Source organism: Macaca fascicularis, chromosome 3 (assembly GCF_037993035.2).
Source record: "Macaca fascicularis isolate 582-1 chromosome 3, T2T-MFA8v1.1".
Taxonomy (NCBI): domain Eukaryota; kingdom Metazoa; phylum Chordata; class Mammalia; order Primates; family Cercopithecidae; genus Macaca; species Macaca fascicularis.
The window spans coordinates 48,185,228-48,203,689 of NC_088377.1; the positions used below are offsets into that span (position 1 = coordinate 48,185,228).

Sequence of the window (18,462 nt, forward strand, 5' to 3'; positions counted from 1 at the left end):
CCCTTCCTTCCTTCCTTCCTTCCTTCCTTCCTTCCTTCCTTCCTTCCTTCCTTCCTTCCTTCCTTCCTTCCTTCCTTCCTTCCTTCCTTCCTTCCCATTGCTGGATAACTCTCATTCCTCAGAGCTGCCAGGCTCAGCACAGACAGAGGGGAAAGCAGATTCAGTCCTGAAGTTGGGTGTGGCCTCCCACCCCCTTCTCCCACAGGGATATCTGAATTTTAGAAGCCTGTCCTCCATTCCAGCCCTCCCAACTTTAACCAAGTACCTGAGTGCTCAGCACTGTGTTGGACACTTTGGTATGCATTGTTTCATTTGGTCCTCTCAGTGGGCAGGTGTTGTATTCTTATCATTGGGCAGGTGTTATAATATATCTTTCCTTATCGTTAGGCAGGTGTTATATCCTTCCTTTTCCACATGGGGAAAGCAAGGTCCTGAGACTCTGAGCAAGTTCCCCAAGATCACACAGCTAGGAAGTGATGAAGCTGAGACAAGACTAGCCAGCACTTACCCACCACGGTGTAACTACTCATTCAAAAGATGACATCTTTTGAAAATGTTTATTCTTTGAGCGATAAGGTCTTGCTTTGTTGCCCAGGCTGGAGTACAACGGCATGATCATAGCTCACTGCAGTCTCTAACTCCTGGGCTCAAGAGATCCTCCTGCCTCGTCCTCCCAAGTAGCTGGGAACTACAGACAGGCACATGCCCCCCTGCCTGGCTAATTTTTAACAATTTCTTGTGGAGACTGGTCTGACTGTGTTGCCTAGGCTGGTCTCAAAACTCCTGAATTCATGCGATCCTCCCGTGACAGCCTTCCAAAGTGCTGAGATTAAAGGCATGAGCCACCAGTGACTGGCCACACAAGAGACATCTCAGTGACAGATGGTGATGAAAGAGAAGATGGGTTTGGGGGAGGAACTCCAAGTGATAGGGAGCCTTCACTGAGGGCCCGGGCTGCGGGAGGCTCGTATGAAACACCAGAACTCTTTGTAAAACTTCCTGTATGTACATGACCTGCTCATTTCTCAGCATAGGCTCCTCCTGCCCAGATGGACCCCTCCGCATCTAAACCCACAGTTCCTGTGGTCAGAAGGCCAGTCACTGAATAAGGGCACCTAAGGCTCTGGTCTGAATATCTCCCCTTGGTTCTCAGTCTGAAATCCCAAAAGGAAGACAGCTGACTGCAAAATAGGCTGGAGTTGTCCTTCTGATGGCCAGTAGAGGTGGCTGTTGATAGAACTGAAAGCTTAGGGCTGGGCGCGGTGGCTCACATCTGCAATCCCCGCACTTTGGGAGGCTGAGGCGGATGGATCACCTGAGGTCAGGAGTTCGAGACTAGCCTGGCCAACGTGGTGGAACCCCATCTCTACTAAAAATACAAAAATTAGCTGAGTGTGGTGGCGGGCGTCTATAATCTCAGCTACTCAGGAGGCTGAGGCAGGAGAATTGCTGGAACCCAGGAGGTGGAGGTTGCAGTGAGCCGAGATTGTGTCATTGCACTCCAGCCTGGGCTGACAACAGCGAGACTCCACCTAAAGAAAAAAAAAAAAAAGGCCGGGCGCGGTGGCTCAAGCCTGTAATCCCAGCACTTTGGGAGGCCGAGACAGGCCGATCACGAGGTCAGGAGATTGAGACCATCCTGGCTAATACGGTGAAACCCCGTCTCTACTAAAAAATACGAAAAAGTAGCTGGGCAAGGTGGCGGATGCCTGTAGTCCCAGCTACTCGGGAGTCTGAGGCAGGAGAATGGCATGAACCTGGGAGGCGGAGCTTGCAGTGAGCTGAGATCTGGCCGCTGCACTCCAGCCTGGGCGACAGAGCCAGACTCTGTCTCAAAAAAAAAAAAAAAAAAAAAAAAAAAATAAAATAAATAAATAAATAAAAAGAAAGCTTAGAACTTCAGTTTTTAAAAATTTTTTTAATTAAGTTAATTTTTTTTTTTTTTTTTTTTTTTTTTTTTTTTTTTTTTTGAGACAGGGTCTTGCTCTGTCACACAGGCTGGAGGGCAGTGGTGTGATCATGGTTCACTGCAGTCTTGACCTTCTGGTCTTAGGCAATCCTCTCACCTCAGTCTCCTGAGTAGCTGGGACTACAGGCATGCACCACCATGCCTGGCTAATTTTTGGTAGAGACAGGGTTTCGCCATGTTGCCCAGGCTGTTCTTAAACTCCTGGACTCAAGCCATCCACCTGTCTCCACCTCCCAAAGTGGTGGGATTGCAGGTGTGATCCACCGCACACAGCTGCAAGTTGAGAACTTTGAAGCTGAAGAGGCCTTGTGAATGGCCCAGGTCAACCTCCTCACTTTACCAGAGGAAGAAATTGGAGCTCAGAGAGGGAACCTGACATGCCCAAGATCACCTAGTGACTTAGCGACAGAAACGTTTTATGCAATTTTTTTTTTTTTTTTGTCTGCTGCAGAGGTGTGTAGGCTGTAAAGTTAAGCAAAGAAATCATCATTTACTGAGCTTCACATATGGGCCATACACAGCACTGACACTTCCCCAGCCGTCATCTCCTTCCCTCTGTGCTGCAGGAGAATTTGGGTCGGTGTCCCACCTCCGTGATCACTTTTCTCTTACACAGGTGATGCTGATGTTAGAGGACAAGGACATGAAGGGATTCTCCTGGGCCATAGTCCCAGCCTTAACCTCCCTAGGCTACCTGCTTATCCTGGTGGTCTCCATCTTTCCCTTCTGGGTGCGACTGACGAACGAGGAGTCCCACGAAGTCTTTTTCAGTGGCCTATTTGAGAACTGCTTCCATATCAAATGCTGGAAGCCTCGACCCTTATCCAGTAAGGAGGGATGGAGGTGGGGAGGGGAGAGAGGGGGACGGGGCCAGTGTCGGGACAGAGGTGAGGGGTGAAAGAACAGAATGGGAGCAGAGAGGACAAAATCTAATTAGCTCAGGGCTGGATGCAGTGGCTCGTGCCTGTAATCCCAGCACTTTGGGAGGCCGAAGCGAGAGGACTGCTTGAGACCAGCCTGGGCAACATAGCCAAACCCTGTTGCTACAAAAATGAAAAAATTAGCTGAGCATGGTGGCATGTGCCTGTAGTCCCAGCTACTCAAAAAGCTGAGGTTGGAGGGCTCCCACTTGAGCCCAGGAGTTCAAGACTGCAGTGAGCTGTGATCGCGCCACAGAATTCCAGCCTGGGAGTGAGAGTGAGGCCCTGTCTCCAAAAAACCAAACAAAACAAAAAAAACCCAACCAATCAACAAACAAAAAAACACATACAAAAAATTAACCAGGCTTGGTTAACCCAAGGGTAGACTCTGGGATATCTGGGACTTCAACAGCAACTTTGACTCCTTGTCCCACTGCCAGCTGCCCACCTCTGCCAGCTCAGGAGGCATTTTCATTTCATTTTCACATGGGTCTGCATCATGCCAGCAGTCAGAGAACAAATCACCCTGTTACCAGACTCTGGCTCTGCTAATTTTGGTCTGTTTCACTACTCTGGTTGTTGTTGTCGTTCTTTTTTTTTTTTTTGAGACAGAGTCTTGCTCTGTCGCCCAGGCTGGAGTGCAGTGGCCCGATCTCCGCTCACTGCAAGCTCCGCCTCCTGGGTTCATGCCATTCTCCTCCCTCAGCCTCCCGAGTAGCTGGGACTACAGGCACCCGCCATCATGCCCGGCTAATTTTTTTTGTATTGTTAGTAGAGACGGGGTTTCACCGTGTTAGCCAGCATGGTCTTGATCTCCTGACCTCATGATCCGCCCGCCTCGGCCTCCCAAAGTGCTGGGATTACAGGCATGAGCCACCGCGCCCAGCCTGTTGTTGCTTTTAGAGATGGGGCCTCACTCTATTGCCCAGGCTGAAGTGCAGTGGCATGATCATGGCTCACTGCAGCCTCCAACCCCTGATCCTCCCGCCTCAGCCTCATGAGTAGTTGGGACTACATGTGCTCACCATAGCTCCCAGCTAATTTTTAAATTTTATGTTTTGTGAAAAACAGGATCTCGCTCTGTCACCCAGGCTGGCACGATCATAGCTTACTGGAGCCTCCAACTCTTGAGTTCAAGCGATCCTCCTACCTTAGCCTCCTGAGTAGTTAGGACTACAGGTGCGCACCACAGCTCCCAGCTAATTTTTTAATTTTAGGTTTTGTAAAAACAAGATCTTGCTCTGTCACGCAGGCTGGTGTGATCATAGCTCACTGCAGCCTCCACCTCCTCAGCTCAAGTGATCATCCTGCCTCAGCCTCCCGAGTAGCTGGGACTACAGGTGTGCCCCACCATGCCAAACTTTTTAAAATTTCTTGTAGAGATGGGGTCTTATTATGTGGCCCAGGCTGGTCTCCAACTCCTGGCCTCAGGCAATCCTCCCACGTCAGCCTCCCAAAGTGTTGAGATTATAGGTGTGAACCATCGCACCCAGTCTCACTCCTATTAACTAGGAAAATTAAATAGGGGTGTGGGGATTCCTTCGGAGTTCAGAACATTTTGACCTCACAAAGTTCTGATTTTCCACAGGTGAATTATTTCAGGGTAACCAATACAGGTGTGATTCTTCACATTTGCACATGCAACAAATTTTATCACAAGAGTTTGATTTTGTGTTGCTTTTTAAAACCACCATTTTCCCCTAGTGGATGATACATGATTTGGTACAACCAAATTCACAAAATAACATTTGTTGGCTGGGCGCCGTGGCTCAAGCCTGTAATCACAGCACTTTGGGAGGCCGAGACGGGCGGATCACGAGGTCAGGAGATCGAGACCATCCTGGCTAACATGGTGAAACCCCGTCTCTACTAAAAAAATACAAAAAAACTAGCCGGGCGAGGTGGCAGGCGCCTGTAGTCCCAGCTACTCGGGCGGCTGAGGCAGGAGAATGGCATAAACCTGGGAGGTGGAGCTTGCAGTGAGCCGAGATCCGGCCACTGCACGCCAGCCTGGGCGACAGAGCGAGACTCCGTCTCAAAAAAACAAAACAAAACAAAACAAAACAAAAAAACATTTGTTAAGCCCAGGCACGGTGGCTCACGCCTGTCATCCCAGCACTTTGAGAGGCCAAGATGGGAGGATCGCTGGAGCCCAGGAGGTTGAGGCTGCAGTGACCTATGATGGTGCCACTGCACTCTAGCTTGGGCGACAGACCAAGACCCTGTTTCAACAAAACAAAAATAAAAAATTAGCCAGGTGTGGTGGTGCATGTCTATGGTCCCGGCTACTCTGGAGGCTGAAGCAGGAGGATTGTTTGGTCAGCCTGCAGAGTAGCTGGGACCATAGACATGCACTTCAAACTGTGAGGTCGAAGTTACAGTGAGTTAAGATCGCACCACCACACTCCAGCCGGGATGATAGAGTGAGACCCTGTTGCAAAAAAAGAAAAAAAATTATTAAGAACTGGTGATTTCAGTGTCTGACATTGTCAATTTAATTTTTTTCATATATTTCTATGTCATTGGGAATCAAATTGTGGGACCAGAGCATTCTTGGGGCCAAAGTGGCATGGTCACAACCTTGGTCCCAAGGCCATGCTTTGGGATCCAAGGGTGGTGGAGGCTCCAGGGGCCAGCCCTGCCCAGGCTCTGCGGGACTCTGTGCTTTTCGGGTCAGGGTTCCCAGCTTCAGCCCCACTTTTCCCTCCCCTGCAGTTTACATCCTCCTCGGCCGGGTTTTCCTGCTGTCTGCAGTTTTCCTGGCTTTCCTCACCACCTTCATCATGGTGCCCTTTGCATCCAAGTTCTTCCCGAGGACCTGGAAGCAAAACTTTGTGTTAGCCTTCGTCAGCTTCTTCACAGGTGTGGAATAGCTAGGTGATCCCTGACCTTTGCTAGAGCCTGGGGAGGAGTCCAGAGAAAGAGGGTTGCTCAGTCTCTGTGATGTCAAAAGAGGCATAATTTTTCTTTTTAGGGACAGGGTCTCACTCTGTTGCCCAGGCTGGAGTGCAGTGGTGTGATCACAGCTCACTGCAGCCTCAACCTCCTGGGCTAAAGTGATCCTCCCACCTCAGCCTCCCAAGCAGATGGGACTCCAGGCATGTGCCACCATGCCTGGCTAACTTAAACATTTTTTTTTTTTTGTAGAGATGTGGATCTCGCTATGTTGCCCAGACTGGCCTTGAACCCCTGGTGTCAAGTGGTACTCCTGCCTCAGCCTCCCAATTGCTGAGATTACAGGCATGAGCCACTGCACCCGGCCCCTTTTGACATTTATAAAGGGTGACCCAGGCTCCACCCTGAGAGGCTCCCAGGCAAATGGTGGACGTCGAGCACATGCAGTGGGAAAATGGGGTTGCATTTAATCCAAAGTGTTGCACCCAGAGGGCGCAACCTGAAGTGAGCTAAGGGCAGATGCAGAGGGTGCTAGGAAAGGGAGTTCTGATGATGGTTCCCTGCAAGTTGAAGCACATAGGTTTGAAGATGAGTCAGAAAGGAGGGAGGGACAGGCATCTGGGTGGGAGTTTTTTTTTCAGAGAGGGGGCAAGGATGAAGGAGCCTCCAGGCAGGAGCCACAGGGGGTGAAGTTTGGAGGGAAGGTGGGCAGCATGGGAGGAGAGTGAGAGTGCCTCCCTGTGACCCTGCAGGGGCCTGTGCCTTCCTGGCTTTGGTGCTGCATGCCCTGGAGATCCAGGCTCTGCGGATGAAGCTCAGCCCCCTGCAGTTCTCCGTGCTATGGCCTTACTACGTGCTGGGCTTTGGCATCTTTCTGTTCATAGTGGCTGGTGAGTGTCCAGGGAACAGTGCCCTGCTTCTTGTCCTCGGTCTGGATTTAGGAACCTGTCTTGTGGAGGCCTTCCCTTTGGATTCTCTAGAGTTGCACTGCTCCAAACTGCAGCCACCTGCTAGACGTGGCTATTTAACTTTCATTAATTAAAATAGTTATTAGCCGGGTGTGGTGGCTCACGCCTGTAATCCCAGCACTTCGGGAGGCCGAGATGGGTGGATCACTTGAGGCCAGGAGTTTGAGACCAGCCTGGCCAACATGGTGAAACCCTGTCTCTACTAGAAATATAAAAATTAGCTGGGCGTGGTGGCACATGCCTGCAATCCCAGCTACTTGGGAGGATGAGGCAGGAGAATTGCTTGAACCCAGGAGGCAGAGGTTGCAGTGAGCCGAGATCACACCGCTGCACTCTAGCCTGGGTGACAAAGCAAGACTCCATCTCTAAAATAAAATAAAAAGTGACGAATTCAGTTCCTCAGCCATACTAGCCACATCACCAGTGTTCAATAACCACATATGTCCAGTGGCTATTGGACACTGTCATATTGGACAGTGCAGACAGAGAAATTTCCTTCTCTGCAGAACATTTTACTGGACAGCACTGCTCTGGAGCTTCAACCCCATACTTGGCCTTCTCGTTCTTATCCTTCTTGACTTAGAACTAAACTCTTTCAAATTTTTATAGTCTCCCTTACACCATGCTGGTTGCTTCGGCTATCTATTCCTGTCTCTACCTTTTTTTTTTTAAGAGACAGGGTTTTGCTTTGTTGCCCAAGTTGGAGTGCAGTGGTACAACTGCAGCCTCCAACTCCTGGGCTCAAGCGATCCTCTTGCCTCAGCCTTTTGAATCACTGAAACTATAGGCATGCGCTACCATGGCCAGCTAGTTTAAAAATATATGTATATGTACACACACACACACACATATATGTATATATACACACACATATATATGTATGTGTGTATATATACATATATACACATATATATGTATAAATACACACACATATATATATGTATATATGGCCAGGTGCGCTGGCTCACGCCTGTAATCCCAGCACTTTGGGAGGCTGAGGCAGGTGGACCACCTGAGGTTAGGAGTTCAAGACCAGCCTGGCCAACATGGGGAAACCCCATTTCTACTAAAAATACAAAAATTAGCTGGACATGGTGGCGCGTGCCTGTAATCCCAGCTACTTAGTAGGCTGAAGCAGGTGAATTGCTTGAACCCAGGAGGTGGAGGTTGTGGTGAGCGGAGATCTCACCACTGCACTCCAGCCTGGGTAACAGCGGGACTCCATCTCAAAAAACAAAACAGAACAAAAAGCAACAACAACAACAACAACAACAAACCCCACATATTTATTTTTGTTTTTTTTATTTCTTATTTTCCCCATCACCAAATAGAGTTACAATATTTTATATTTTAACCTTTTAATTCCATTTTTTCATGATTTCCATGAACTCTTTGAAATTCCCTCACATTTTATTTAAAATTTTTGTGGCTTTTAGTGGGAGAGTAGTCTGCTATAATGCTGAAAATATAAGTTGTCTTTTATCTTAGTCTTCATCTTAACACAGCATTGATCATTCACTCAGGATATCTCCATTTATTCTTTTTTTTTTTTTTTTCCTGAGACGGAATCTTGCTCTGTCACCCAGGCTGGAGTGCAGTGGTGTGATCTCGGCTCACTGCAACCTCCGTCTCCTGGGTTCAAGCAATTCTGCCTCAGCCTCCCAAGTAGCTGGGACTACAGGCGCACATCACCATGCCCGGCTAATTTATATATATATATATATATTTTTTTTTTTTTGAGATGGAGTCTGGCTCTGTCGCCCCGGCTGGAGTGCAGTGGCCGGATCTCAGCTCACTGCAAGCTCCGCCTCCCGGGCTTACGCCATTCTCCTGGCTCAGCCTCCCGAGTAGCTGGGAGTACAGGCGCCCACCACGTCGCCTGGCTAGTTTTTTGTATTTTTTTTTTTAAGTAGAGACGGGGTTTCAACGTGTTAGCCAGGATGGTCTCGATCCCAAAGTGCTGGGATTACAGGCTTGAGCCACCGCGCCCGGCTAATTTTTTGTATTTTTAGTAGAGACAGGGTTTCACTGTGTTATCCAGGATGGTCTCGATCTCCTGACCTCATGATCCGCCCACCTCGGCCTCCCAAAGTGCTGGGATTACAGGCTGAGCCACCACGCCCAGCCCATTTGTTCTTTTTTTATTTTATTTTATTTTATTTTATTTTATTTTTTATTTTTTATTTTTTTTGAGACGGAGTCTGGCTCTGTCGCCCAGCCCAGGCTGGAGTGCAGTGGCGCGATCTCGGCTCACTGCAAGCTCCGCCTCCCGGGTTCACGCCATTCTCCTGCCTCAGCCTCCCGAGTAGCTGGGACTACAGGCGCCCACAACCGCGCCCGGCTAATTTTTTGTATTTTTAGTAGAGACGGGGTTTCACCGTGGTCTCGATCTCCTGACCTTGTGATCCGCCCGCCTCGGCCTCCCAAAGTGCTGGGATTACAGGCGTGAGCCACCGCGCCCGGCCTTGTTCTTTTTTTAAAGGGACAAGGTCTTGCTCTGTCGCCCAGGCTGGAGGGCAGTGGTGTGATCATACCTCACTGCACCCTTGACCTCCCGGGCTCAAGTGATCCTCCTGCCTCAGCCTCCCAAGTAGCTGGGGCTTCAGGCTCATGCTATCATGCCTCGCTAATTTTATTTTTTTCTGTAGACACAAGGTCTTGCTATGTTGCCCATGATGAGTCTCGAACTCCTGGGCTCAAAAGACCCTCCTGCCTTGGCTTCCCAAAGCACTGGAATTATAGGCGTGAACTACCACGTCCATCCCTCATTTGTTCTTATTCATGTCAGTTGTCTATCTTTTACTTCACTGAAGGTCTTGAGTTGGGCCTGGGTTTTGTGTTGGAACTTCCTTTCTCTAAACCCTAGTTTGTTTTTTTTTTTTTTTCCACCCATTAAGGGACTACATGATTGCTGAGATGTCCTTCTAGGTGCTGACCATGGGTCTGTGATTTTATACATGTATTTGTATTTCTTGTCCTTTGATGCATCCTGTCTGTAATCTCTCTCTGTAATACCCTAGACTGGGTGGCAGGGGTGCAGAATGAGGGAGGGTGGGTCTGGAGCTAGAGGGACCTGACCTCTAGGACGTGGAGCTCTGGACTCTCTCTGACCTAACCCAAACCTTGGCTGTTCCCTAGGTACCATCTGCCTCACTCAAGAAATGGCCTGCCCTTGCTGGCACTTGTTGTCCACTTCCCAGAGGATGAAGGAGGACCACGGGAGCCTGTACCTGGACAATCTGGAGAGTTTGGGAGGAGAACTGAGCTCAGTACAAAAGGAGACACAGGTGACGGGAGAAACAGTCATCTAGTCCAAGACACGGCTTCTCTACCCTTCTTCAAGCCATGTGAGTGCACACATGTAGCTGTTTGTAGCCCTCCCCACCTTCTCTGCCAGCATCTGTGCCTTTGAGGAGCTTCTTGCATGTCAGATCAACTCTCCACCTCCCCATACTCACAGCAATTCTATCTTGCTTGTATGTGAAATTTGCTAAAAGTCCTTTCAACTCTTCTGAGCTTCCTGAGTGACATTTTTGCAGGGATTTTCAATAAAAAGAAGGGCTACTTTGTTCATCCATACCTCAAAAACAAAGCCTGCAGGGCAGGAGGGGAGGGAGGAATATTACAAGATAACCAAGTGAAATGGGATTTTGCAAAACAGAAACCGTACAGAATACAGAATATACTCAGGAGAATGACAACTATTTGGGCTGGTGGTACAGGGGTAAAAGAATTTACTAAGACGGTAGTAGATAAAGAAAGGCAGATTTATTAAAGGAAGTATAAAAGTACGTTGCCAGGCTGGGCATGGTGGCTCATGCCTATAATCCCAGCACTTTGGGAGCTGAGGCGGGCAGATCACCTGAGGTCAGGAGTTTAAGACCAGCCTGATCAACATGGAGAAACCCTGTCTCTATTAAAAATACAAAATCAGCTGGGCGTGGTGGTGCATGCCTGTAATCCCAGGTACTTGGGAGGCTGAGGCAGGAGAATCGCTTGAACCCAGGAGATGGAGGCTGCGGTGAGCCAAGATTGCGCCATTGCACTCCAGCCTGGGCAACAAGAGCGAAACTCCGTCTCAAAAAAAAAAAAAAAAAAAGTACATTGCCAGGGAGCAACAGGCAGAACCAGCAGAAAAGGAGCTGACTGTAAGGAAACAAAGACTGGCTGGAGATTTGATGGCATACTGTTTATGCTGTATGCTGAAGAGGCTTTGTGCAGTACTGATAATGCCAACGTTGCAGTGAGCTAACTTGCAGGTGTCTGGTGATAGTTTGGGCACAGGAAGATTGTGAGTTATTTGCACAGGAGGGTTCGTGTCCTGGACCATGAAGAAAGGCAGACTTGTAGCTTATCTGCTTCTTCTTTTTGCTTTCCCCTCCTCCCGCCAACCTGACTCCTTTTCCACAATTAGGACTGCACATTAGCCAATCAAAATATCTGGCATTCCATCATTTTCCTATAGCCAGAGGCCTCCCGAGTGCTCCTCCAGTGTGCTCCATTCACAGCCCTATGGTGCTTACATCATGGGGAGCACTCAGCCTCCCAGCAAGAATGGGTGTAGCTGGGAAGAACACATGCTTGGGGCAGTGGGGCAGCTAGAACAGCAATCCAAGCCCTCCACTGGCTTCATCTCTGTATTATTCTGTTTTCATGCTGCTGCTGAAGACCTATCCGAGACTGGGTAATTTATCAAGAAAAAGAGGTTTAATTGATTCACAGTACCACATGGCTCAGAGTGCAGGGGTGCTCACAATCATGGTGGAAGGCAAAAGGCATGTCTTACATGGTGGCAGGCAAGAGATAATGAGAACCAAGCAAAAAGGGAAACCTCGTATAAAACCATCAGATCTCGTAAGACTGATTCACTACCACAAGAACAATAGGGGGGAACCACGCCCATGATCCAATTATATCCCACTGGGTCCCTCCCACAACACGTGGGAATTATGAGAGCTACAAATTCAAGATGAGATCTGGATGGGGACAAAGCCAAACCATATGAATCTCCATCCTTCATCTCAAAGATACCACCTATCAATGGCTTCCCACTTCTCTCTCCAAAAAACAGATGTGCAGAAAAAGCTCTTAGCACTTAAGCAGTGCAACTTCTAAAGCAAGTGCAGGGAGCTGTGGATGTCTTTTGGGAGAGAAGATGCCATGGACATGGCTAGAGTCACGTGGACTCCATAGTGATTAAATAGCATTCATTGAAGGTGAACTCATGTGGTGCACCTTGGAGTACAAAGAGATTTCAGAATTTGTCCCTGTTCCTAGAGGCAAACACCCAAGCAGAGGAACTAAGACATACACACTTGAACAACCAACAGTCACTAGGTGCTTTAGTTAATTTTTTTGGAATTTCTTTTTTTCTTTTCTTTTCTTTTTCTTTCTTTTCTTTTTTTTTTTTGGAGACAGAGTCTCACTCTGTCACCAGGCTGGAGTGCAGTGGCACGATCTCGACTCACTGCAACTTCCACCTCCCTGGTTCAAGCGAGTCTCCTGCCTCAGCTTCCCGAGTAGCTGGGATTACAGGTGCATGCCACCATGCCCAGCTAATTTTTGTATTTTTAGTAGAGACAGGGTTTCACCACGTTGGCCAGGATGGTCTCGATCTCTTGACCTCGTGATCCGCCCGCCTCAGCCTCCCAAAGTGCTGGGATTACAGGCGTGAGCCACTACGCCCGGCCTGGAATTTCTTATTACATTTCTCCCCAAAAGGTATCTTGGGAGTTTCTTATGGGAATATGATAACAGCCTAGCTCCAAATTGTCTCACTTTTCCATCTTAAAAAAGAAACCATAGGAACTGAAATTGTCAGTGAAACTAGGAATAGAGAACATCTACAAACTCCAACTTATATATCTGTGGCCCAAACCACCCCAATCCAGCAGAACCAGTTTGGGAAGCCACAGATGGGGGACTGGCTTGGTGGGCACAGTAGGGCAGATTAGAGAACATATAGGGGTTCCAGTGGTAGCAAATTTCAAATCATTAGCAAATATCAACCCTCAGATGCCTGAGAAGGACCCACCCTGAGGGGGAATGGCTATGAATGCAATAGAGAACAAACATGGTGGGATGTATGTTGGGGAGGGGTGAAGACATGGAAAGTGCATTGGGGCCTGTAGAGGGAAAGATTTAAGAATCAGCCTGTTTTAGTTATTTCAGCTTAGAATTAGAATAGGCCAGTAGTCCATGACTCACCTCCCCCAACTTCTCACCCAAATTCCTATAAAAAACCAGAAAAGAATGGAAATTCAGCCGGGCGCAGTGGCTCATGCCTGTAATCCCAGCACTTTGGGAGGCTGAGGCGGGCGGATCATGAGGTCAAGAGATCGAGACCATCCTGGCCAACATGGTGAAACGCCATCTCTACTAAAAATACAAAAATTAGCTGGGCATGGTGGTGTGCACCTGTAGTCTCAGCTACTTGGGAGGCTGAGGCAGGAGAATCGCTTGAACCCAGGAGGCAGAGGTTGCAGTGAGCCGAGATCACGCCACTGCACTCTAGCCTGGTGACAGAGCGAGACTGTCTCAAACAAACAATGGATATTCATGCCACCAGTGAAAGCTAGGATTGATGATGGATTTATTGCCAGAACTTGGAAAGAATTTTTACTAAAGGCCTATAAAACTGGTCAAATAAAAAAATTAAATGAAAATCAAATCCACAAAGATTAGAAACCAGTCTTAGCCAATTTTGGTGAGTTGAGCACTCTCATATAAATTTGATGGGAATGTAAATTGGCATGAACTTTCTGGAAAGCATTTTATAGTAGCATGCATTAATAGGTTTAAAAATATTCATACCTGGTGGCCCAGGAGTTGAATTTTAGGAATTTATTCTAAGGAAATAACCAGGGGTGAGGTCAAGTATTTATATACAAGAATGCTTGTTCCAGGTTACTTACAATAGCAAAAATAAAAGAGTATATTCTAGATTATTTCCCCCATGTTGAAATACTTTTTAAAAGTATAGTATATTCAGAGGATGGAATATTATACAGGCATTAAAAATGTAATTTTAAGTGTCCTATTTGGAAGAAATAAAAACATATAAACAAAGAAGCCTGGAGAAAGCCTGCATCTGATAACATGGCAGACTAAATAGTTGGGCTGATTCTTCAGCCAAAAACAACAGAAATGATAAAATACATAAAATCTAAAGGTATCAGAGAGATAACAAAATAGTAATGCATTATAAGATAACATCAAAGTAAAGAATAATACCTAGAGAAATCGTCTTGCAGAGATTTGATTTTTTAAAACTATGCGTAAAGTTTACTCAAGGAAGGGCATCTGATAGGAGAGCTTTCCCCCCATAAACCAAGGACTGCAAAAGGCTGGATTATCAGAAGAGACCGGGTGCGTTCAGGGTGTATGGTCATAGACAAGGGCTGGCTTATCAATGTAAGGGTGAGAGATAAGTCACCTATCCTGTACCCCTACCACCAGGCGCCAGCAAGGCAATTTGTCTTAGTGCCAAGCTGAACAACCACAAAACCACAAAGATTTGTGGTTGAGAAGTTGCAACCACAAATCACCCCTCAATATTTGCAGCCCAAATTCATATTACTATTATAGCATGGTTCAAAAATCCTCAAATTATAAATTTGGTTTACAATGACCCTGGACTGGTGATGCTGACAAGAAAAAAATTTACATGGAAGAAAAAAATATCAACCTTCTCTAGATAAATTGACTTTATCCTGGAACTCAAGTTTCACAAAAACGTTTCCAAGGAAAATGAGCAGCCTGTCACACAAGGAAACCAGGTACCATGGTATGTTCGAGGAAGATATGTTTGAGGAATGCCCCCAATTAATGTTCTGGGGACGTTATTTAATGTACTGGAGACATAGTTAATGTCCTAGGGACAGTATTCAATGCTCTAGGGACATTATATAATGTCCCCAGAACTCATAAATCAATAAGAGATAAACAGCTTAATAGAAACAAAAGTCAGTTCACAGAAAAGGGAAGGCAAGAAGTTAATGAAAAGTAGGAATAATGACTGACCTCACTCATAATGAAGAACATGCAAATTAAAAAATGAGGTAACATTTACTTCACCTGTCAATTGGCAACGATTAAAGCTGGATAATGGCAGAGATGATGAGATATGGGAAATGGATGCTATCGGGTACTCCTGGGGAAGTGGCACCATCAAAAACAGTGGAAATAGCAGATAACAGAAAGAGATCTCAGGGGACTTCACATCTCAGAATTATCAGGCTCAACTCTATTTACTATGTATAAAGAAAAGCCTAAACATATAGTAAATTCTTCTTTTAAAAGATCGATCTAGAATATTTGGAAAAAATCCAATAGAAATTCTAGAAATGAAAAAATATATTAATTAAAACAAAAATATGGGCGGCCAAGTGGGGAGGATTGCTTGAGCTCAGGAGTTTAAGACTAGCCTGGGCAACATAGTGAGACTCCGTCCTTACAAAACATTTTTTAAAGATTAGCTGGGTGTGGTGGCTCATGCCTGTAGTTCCAGCTATTTGCGAAGCTGAGGTGGGAGGATTGCTTGAACCCAGGAGTTGAAAGCTGTAGTGAGCTATCATAGCACCGCTGTACTCCAGCCTAGGTGACAGAGCAAGACCTTGTCTCTAAAACAAACAAACAAACAAAAACTGTAGATTTTGTAGCATATTAGAAACAGCTGAAAAATGGGTTATTAATAAAAAGGCGAAGAAATAAACCCAAATCAAATATGGGCAGACAAGAAAAATATGAAAGTGGGACAGAGACATGGAGGATAAAGTGAGATGGTCTAACACCTATGTTATATTCTAGAAGTTCATTTATCCTGTAAATATATATTTTTAGCAAATACTGTATCAGACACTTTGCAAAGTGCTGGAGAAGAGTAAGACAAGTGGGTTTCCTGTTTCCTGAGTGGATTCTGGAGGAACACTGGGCCATCCAGTTGAGGCAGACTGCCTTCAGGCTGGGCGCGGTGGCTCATGCCTGCAATCCCAGCACTTTGGGAGGCCAAGGGGGGAAGATCGTTTGAGTCCAGAAGTTGGAGACCAGACTGGGCAACATAGAGAGACCCCTTCTCTGCAAAAAATTGAAAAAAAGTCCCAGGAGACTGAGGTGTGAGCAATGCTTGAACTCAGGGTTTCGAGGTTGCAGTGAGCTGTGATCTCACCACTGCGCTCCATCCTAGCAGACAGAACGAGACTTCTCTCTCAAAAAACAAAAACAAAAACAGACAAAAAACCCCCACAAAAAACAGCTCTGATGCTGGTTCCTCCAGGAAGCCTTCCCTGACTACACACACACACACACACACACACACACACACGCACACTACTCGGGTTCCTCCAGGAAGCCTTCCCTGACTACACACACACACACACACACACACACACACACACACACACACACACGCACACTACTCGGGGTCAGGCACCTCTTATGTGTGCCCATAAGACCCAGTGCGCCCTCTATCTCCTCTGCTCCTACGCCCGGCGCAAGGCCCTGGCGGCCGGAATAGTCACGCACAGACCGACTGGACTCTAAAGCCCCTTGGGGCAGGTGCTGTGTCCAGTAGTGTATCTGGCGATGCACCGAGTCCTCTTCACGGAGGGCAAGCAGGTGCAAAGGCACGGAGGTAGAAACGGGCCTGGCGACAGAGCGCCTCGAGCTGAGCAGTCAGTCTTGGGGAAGCCCTGGTGGTCTCGCCTCGCCGGGCTCGTAACAGCAGGCTGGGATCAGCGACCATCGAGGCGCATCCGCCGAGACCTCCGAGCATCCTAGAGAGGACACGGAAGCGAGTCTTTCCTTACGCACCTGTCTGACAGCGTCCGCGGTTCACTTCCGGTCCGCGGAGGGCACTGGCGACCCTGGCGGGTGAGAGCATCTTCAGGGCCGCAGCGGGTGGCGGGCGAGGTGGTAAACGGCCGCCTTGACGGGTTTTGGTGCCGCTACGGGGCTCGGCGGCAGCGGGGTTGTACTAGAGCCCGTCTCCCTTCGCTCAGCCCCGGCTGGGGGCGGCAAGTCTCTCCAGAGCTGCATTCCGCGGCCCCGAGGCCCTGCGGGTCTGGACTCTGAGGGGCCGCCGCGTTGTAGGCTCAGGTAGGAGCGAGGCTGAACCCGTTCTGCCAGGCTTGGGTTAGTGCAGGGCTGGCTACGAACCCGAAGAGATCTTGAACCAAAGCAGAACTCTCTGCAAAGTCAAAGTAATCACGTAGGACACTTATTGAAAGAATAGTGATGGGCCAGCCTGGTCAACGTAGCAAGACCCTGTCTCTACAAAAATTAAAAAGTAGCCTGGCATGGTGGCACGCGCCTGTGGTCCCAGCTACTCAGGAGGCTGAGGCAGGATAATCTCCTGAGCCTAGGAGTTCAAGGCTGCAGTGACTTACATTCATGCCACTGCACTCCAGCCTGGGAAACGTAGGAAGACACTGTCTCTACAAAAATAAAAAAAATTAGCTGGTCATGGTGGTACTTGCCAGTAGTTCCAGCTACTCTGGAGGCTGAGGTGGGAGGATCGCCTCATCCCAGGAGGCAAAGGCTGCAGTGATCGCACCACTGCTCAACAGCTGGGGTGACAAAACCCTGAGACCCTGTCTCAAAAAGAAACAAAAGAGTAACAATGGGTGGGGGGAGATAAAGAATAGCAATGGGGCACCTTCTGTTTGTCATATGGCAGAGATAAAAGATGAATGAGGATCTTTCTTGCCTCCAGGGAGTCTGTTAGAGGGAGACACATGGGTAAACATTTGCACTATAGTGCATGAAATGCACTAGTGGAGTGAACCAATGCAATAGCCAGAAAGGAATAAAAGAGAAATCTTAATGTTGCAGAGTCAATGAATAGACTGAAAATATAAAATTGGTTTAAGTTGGGGTAGATAAATACACAAACTCCCAACAGAATATTTAGCAGATGCTTTGGGGTGTGTCTCCTGCCAGCTGCCCGTTGTCTGCTCCAGTCAGGTGATCTTTCCGTTTTCTGACAAGCAGGATCCCCTTCCCCTGATGCTTTGGACTTCCAAGTCTGTCTTCCCAGCCTAGGTCTTCCACCTAATCCACTTGGAAGTAAATAGGACTCATGCTGCAGTCTACTTCAAGCCTCTTGTTTTCCTTGAATACTTGGACTTTGATTAGTTTTCTCTCTTTTTGACTTCGCATGTTTTTTTTTGTTTCAATCTATACCATGTATTTTGGGAGGCAGTTATCATCTAGTCTCTTTTTTTTTCCTTCTGAAAAGTAGGAGGAGTAGTACTCACCGTACAGAAGTGTTTTAAGTATTAAATGAAGTATGTGTTCACATGCTTTCTAAATAGTAAAGCCTGTACAAGTTAGAAATCTTTTGATCATTTATAATATGGTATATATGTTGCTCCATTGTCTTTTTCAGGTTGAGTGCACCATCACATCTAAGCCGTCAGCAAGTTTGTTGGTTTTAATCTCCAAAATACGTCTTGATTTTGTCTAACTCTTTGCCACCACCCTGATGTAAACCCCTATCATCTCCTGCTTGAATCACTGTAAGTGCCATTTCCCTCTTGCCACCTCTAACCTATTCCCTGTCAACACACAGGCAGAATGACTTTTATAAAACATGTAGTTCCTCGCTAAATTAAGAAATACGAATAAAGTTCATAATTCTTACTGTGGCGCAGGCTCTGGGTGATGTGGTTTCTGTCTGCCTCTGCCACCTCTTCTGTTGCAGCTCTGCCCC

General features: G+C 47.3%; 2 protein-coding genes across 10 annotated transcripts in view; both read left to right on the forward strand.

Annotated features, from left to right (window-relative positions):
• TMEM225B (transmembrane protein 225B) overlaps positions 1-18,268 on the forward strand; it is a 32,584-nt gene extending 14,316 nt beyond the window's left edge. The window contains exons 3-7 of one of the 3 annotated variants that reach the window (XM_045389497.3): positions 2,586-2,796; positions 5,605-5,751; positions 6,537-6,674; positions 9,891-10,099; positions 18,139-18,268. In XM_045389497.3, coding sequence (XP_045245432.2) covers positions 2,589-2,796; positions 5,605-5,751; positions 6,537-6,674; positions 9,891-10,063 — 666 coding nt within the window. In that variant the 5' untranslated portion in view covers positions 2,586-2,588 and the 3' untranslated portion in view covers positions 10,064-10,099; positions 18,139-18,268. Of the gene's footprint in view, positions 1-2,585; positions 2,797-5,604; positions 5,752-6,536; positions 6,675-9,890; positions 10,323-18,138 lie in introns of those variants that run through there. The other 2 variants (XM_074034501.1, XM_074034502.1) reach the window with 2 other exon arrangements.
• ZSCAN25 (zinc finger and SCAN domain containing 25) overlaps positions 16,579-18,462 on the forward strand; it is a 69,814-nt gene continuing 67,930 nt past the window's right edge. For 4 of the 7 annotated variants that reach the window (XR_010585179.2, XM_065540976.2, XM_005549180.4 and 1 more), the window contains exons 1-2: positions 16,579-16,622; positions 18,139-18,268. The gene's annotated coding sequence lies outside the window, so the exon portion shown is untranslated. Of the gene's footprint in view, positions 16,848-18,138; positions 18,269-18,462 lie in introns of all 7 variants that reach the window. The other 3 variants (XM_015447117.3, XM_074034486.1, XM_045389492.2) reach the window with 2 other exon arrangements.